Source organism: Xiphias gladius, chromosome 24 (assembly GCF_016859285.1).
Source record: "Xiphias gladius isolate SHS-SW01 ecotype Sanya breed wild chromosome 24, ASM1685928v1, whole genome shotgun sequence".
Classification (NCBI taxonomy): domain Eukaryota; kingdom Metazoa; phylum Chordata; class Actinopteri; order Istiophoriformes; family Xiphiidae; genus Xiphias; species Xiphias gladius.
This window is the reverse complement of record NC_053423.1, coordinates 9,925,430-9,930,452: the sequence shown is the minus strand read 5'-3', so window position 1 is coordinate 9,930,452 and position 5,023 is coordinate 9,925,430. Positions and strand designations below refer to the sequence as shown.

Here is a 5,023-nt window from a genome sequence, read left to right as displayed (position 1 = left end):
AAGTTTTGGACATCAGCCTTAGCTGCACTTAGTAAACTAAGATGATGATCATGGTAAGCATTATACCTGCTAAACATCAGCATGCTAGCATTGTCATTGCGGGTATGTTAGCATGCTGATGTCAGTATTTTGTTTAAAGCATCGCTGTGCAGCCTCACTGAGTCACGAGCTAGTCTTGTTTCAGCAGGAAGTGAATATAGTGGTTGAATAAACATTTTTAACATAAACATGGCCACATAAGCCATCTTCATTTGTTGATATACCCTATTTGTTTTGGACAAAGACACACACACAATAGCTTTAACATTGTTGTACGTTATGTACAGAATAGTGGCTCTATGAAAAATTTTGGTGTCTACTTTCTCATCAGTTAACAGGTAAGATGACCATTGAGCCACTCTCTCAAATGCTCTGTACTTACTCACTGAACTCATCACTAACAAATGTCATTTGGAACCGCTATTTCCACAATGTCCACCTACTGTTATGTGAATAAAAAATTCAACGCTGAGAGGTGATTACATGAGGTATATTGAATTATACTTTGAATGACAAATGCAACAATTTCATTAACATACTGTACTTATCTTACAAAACCGGACAAACACCAAATACACAGAACATCTTTTTATTTTAGGCTACAGTGTGACTGAGGATCTGTTTCACAGAGCAAAGAAACTGTAGACACTATTAATGAATTTTACTAAAAAAAAAAGTGACAGTTCTTTAGATTCCTCTCCAATACTACACAATATGAAATATACATTATGTACATTTGCTAAGAGCGGGGAAGAACCGTTCCTCACTGACACTTTACACAAACATCATACAAGCTGAGAGAGAGACAAAGGCAGGGACAGAGAGGAACCATATGTGAGGACAGACTTTAATAAAAGTAAAAACGGGCGAGAGAAAGTGCTAGACAGTGGGAACAACATTTTGATGGGAACTGTATATAATTTAAACAGTATTGGTCACAAAATAATACTCCAGTGGCTCGATAAGCAGATGTAGACAGTAGAGAAGAGAGGTAAATTCAAAGATATTCTGTAACTCTATCAAAATAACCCAGCACATCGCGCCGCGATGCACAAAGTGCAAAAATAACCAGACATTTATCTCATAGTATAGTAGAGCAGAACTGGTCCTTCCAATGAGAATTAAATGTAGTGCCAAAGAACAAACTGTAACTCTAATGTATTCACAAAGTAAAAAATAAGAACTGGATGATGGAATAATGAAGCGAATAAGTACGTATGCTGGCATTGAAGTCCCAGGTGGCACCTAAGTAACTGACTGAAACCACCCATAAACAAGGAAATGTAACAAACCAAGTAAACTCTGAGCCTATAGTATGGCCAGTTTTGGTTATTTTACATGTAGTGCTGTGAATTCTTTTTCAATTAGCAAAAGTATTTACCAAACTCTGCACGTTCTTGCACTGTCTGTTCAAAGAAATTTCCATTACTATGCGAATCCTTTCTGTATCTTGCTTTGTTTATTTGTTTGTTTTTTGTGTCCTCTATCAGGTCTTTTGGGTAACAGGCAAAAAGCACAACCCGACAAAAGCATACTTAACTTTTAACATTAATGCAATTATTACTTCTCAATCATCCTGAAAACCCCCCAATTTTTAGCACTGTTACATGTAAACCTGCAGCACCTGATCCTCCCTCTCCTTTTCCCCACTCTGGCCTATCAGCCCAGCCTAGGAAAAGAGCTGCTTTGTGTCTAGATACTGATCTAAGGTCAGTTTTAGCACTTCCCCGCATGCAGAATGACAGTCATGAATTGAAAATATAATTCAGTTAATGCGATGACGGGACACACGTCGAGACACAGTTTGTTAATTGGACTGCAGATCTGTGCCTGAGGGCAAGGCCTTAGTCTCTCCTGAGCATAGTGGGATAAGGGGCACTGGATGTGTGGTTGTGGTGTGTGTAGGGTAAAATCAAAGTCAACTGTGCTCCCCTACGCTCACTGTCCTTCCTCTTCGCGTAAGAATTGGAAGACAGATGAGAAGTCCTTGTTAGCGTAGCCACGGGAGCACATGACTCGGTAGATCTGGTGGGCGAGGGAACCCAGCGGGATGGGTGTCTTAGTGTTGGTGGCAGTGTTTTGGGCCAAACCAAGATCCTAGAAACAGAACGAAAGAGGGGCAGAGTATCAGATAGGTGGACTAAAGGCTGATATGTGATTCTAAGAAAGTATGTATTTAATACTATCAAATTTCTTAAACTAAGTGTATGAGAGATCGAACTACCCAGGCTACGTATGCAGAGCAGAGTTTGCATGTGATTTAACAGACACCCAGATGCAATAAATAATACACAGACAAACCATTACAGAAGAGCTAATGGAGTGACAGTAAAATCAAGTGGCACATAATAAGTCACAGACGGACTGGTGAAGAGGAGAGCAGACAGTACCACGCTGAGACAAAAGAACAGTTAGACGTGAAACAAAGCAAAAGACACAGTTGAGATGACAAAAAAGAAACTAAATGAAGAAAAGAAAAGAAGAATTAGGAGTAGCAGCTGAAATGATAAGTCAATTATTCAGTTAGTCAATGGGAGCAATTTTGTTTTTGGCTGTTAGTTGAAGAAATTTGAAGATTCCTCCTTGGGCTCTGGAAGCATGTTATGGGTATTTTTGATTATTTTCTGACAATTTATAGACTAAACAAAAAAATCAAAAAACTGATCAACAGATTTATTGGTAATGAAACAGATCATTTGATGCAGCCCTAACAAAGAGTCACAGATGATGATGAAAAGAAAGTGTGACACAAAGACAGAGAGCGGCAGGTCTTGTACCTTTGCCATTAGTGTGGTTCCAAAACCGCCCTGATAGTTGTTGGCAGAGGGGACTCCCTCCATGACCCCAGGGACTGGGTTGTACGTGTCGCTGGACCAGCAACGACCTGAGGACATGTTGAGGATCTTTGCCAGCAGCTTTGGGTCCAAACCCAGTCTGGGACAAGAAGGGGAAGAAGCAAGGGGTCAAATAATCCTCTGAAACTGTTACATGGGCGATACATAGGTAAATCATAATAGTGATATGGTGAAATTCAAACCCTAAAAAAGCCCCTGGTGAAGATCAGAGTTTAAATCAAAGCAAATCTCCTTGTTGTAAAACTGTCTGGAGGCCTACATTGACCACTACAATGACCACAGTGAGGATACTTTTTACAATATTAGTCAGAGAAAGCCCACAAAACATTCCCTTGTATGAAGTGCAATATAAATGTCTCCTAAACAGAAGCATAATGTAATATTACAGAAGATGAATATGTAATTGATAAACAGATTATTATACTTCCATTTAACTTTTTAGGCTAAGTGAAGAAATGACAGAGTTAAAAAAGGAAAGAGGAATTATGCAAGTAGTAATGAGGAAATGGGACAGATAGGGTCGGGAGGAACAGGAACGCAGATTATAGAATTCATTTTCACAACAGGGCAAAAGAGAAACATGGAAAAAGATGGGTGTGGGGCCGCCTGGTGATTGTAGTGACCCCCATTGAACCTTATGCCTGGCTGCGACCATTCCTCAGTGTTAATGGCTGAAAGCTTTGTAATGCTGGCTAATGCAGTATTGATGTTTACCAGCACATCTATCCTTCATCATCCCTCTTTCATGAAAAAAAGAAGCTGGAGGAGGTGGAGAAGTGGTTAAGCAGCACAGGGGAGCCATAAACCTCGCTGTCACGTATAGAAGCACGCTCTTAACTTCTGCTGCCCCATTTTGCAGCAACCTACTTTCATATGCAAGAGGACAAATCTCCAGGCTATGATACGTGGAAGCAAAAGAGACAAATAGAGTACAGACAGAAAGAAGCAGGGGATGAAACAAAGTGCCAAACATTACAGTAGGGAGGGTGCAACTATAGCGTCTGTGTCTGTGTAGTGCAGCTTTTGTATATTAACAGTTTAAAAGGCCAGTGTAAAGCTGACCACATCAAGCCCTGGCTGCCTCACTTAACTGTTACTTACAGGCCTGTAACTCTATTCTGCTCTCAATATGACTATTAAACCATCATAGGTCCTTAAGGCCAGCAGCCTCCCTCCCTCCCTCCACCTGGCTCTCATTCTGCCATTACTACCACAGTTTTTATTAGCTGTCTACTAACTAATTAAGAATGGGAATTGCATTTACACTCTCTCCATGCCTCCCTCCTCCTTTTCCCTTCGTTTCTTTTGTGTCCCCTCAGACTCCCACATTTTTTTAACAAACTGTTTTGGAAATGTGGCATAAGTGACACTGTCTGTGTGCATGTGTGTGTGTAAACATGTGTTTTAGCTTGCAATTTTTTTAATGGCAGTCTTGCTCATGATGGCTTTTTTAGTTTATGTCTGTAAGCATCCCTCGCCGTCCTACGTCTACTCTCCTCCGCCTTCTCTCCTCTTCCTCCCCCATGTCTTCCCTGCTGACACCTCCCTGTCTGAGGACTCTGGGGGACATATGTTTGACATCGCACACAAACCCCCCCATCTCTCCACACCCTCCCTGCGTTCTGGGTCAGCAGCTGAAAAGGTTACTGGCTGAGCTACAATAAAGCGCGTCCGAGCGCACAGATCGTTTGTTATAGCGACCATAGACGCTGACAGGGAGCTGTTGTCCTCTGTTAACGATAAATCAATGAAGTTCCCCTCATGCTCCCCACACATACACAAACACACACACACACACAAAATCACACACATACACACAGCTGTGGTTATTAGCTGACGCAGTGGTGTTGTTCCTCGCCTGCGGTAATTTGCGTGGAGAAGAGGACATGTCACGCTTTAACAAGATTGACATGGATAAACACACGGACACAAACGGTAAAACAAACGTGTTGCTGTGCAATGCCGTTGTAGATTAAAGAAATGCGAAAGAGATGGAGGTGAGGATGAAAATAAGAGGGGAGGGTATTTATGTGTTTATCTGCTGGGAGCTCTAGCAGGTGGAGTTCATTTGCAGTGCTGATATTAACTGCCTTTTCATGGCGATTAGCTCCTCGTCCTGGTCTGATGCC

General features: G+C 41.4%; 1 protein-coding gene across 4 annotated transcripts in view; it reads right to left on the bottom strand.

Moving 5' to 3' along the window:
* Positions 1-564: 564 nt before the first annotated feature.
* hibadha (3-hydroxyisobutyrate dehydrogenase a) overlaps positions 565-5,023 on the bottom strand; it is a 30,001-nt gene continuing 25,542 nt past the window's right edge. For all 4 annotated transcript variants that reach the window (XM_040121252.1, XM_040121253.1, XM_040121250.1 and 1 more), the window contains 2 exons: positions 2,817-2,973; positions 565-2,136 (listed from right to left, as the gene is read on the bottom strand). In XM_040121252.1, the coding sequence (XP_039977186.1) occupies positions 1,978-2,136; positions 2,817-2,973 (316 nt within the window). In that variant the 3' untranslated portion in view covers positions 565-1,977. The remainder of the gene's footprint in view (positions 2,137-2,816; positions 2,974-5,023) is intronic.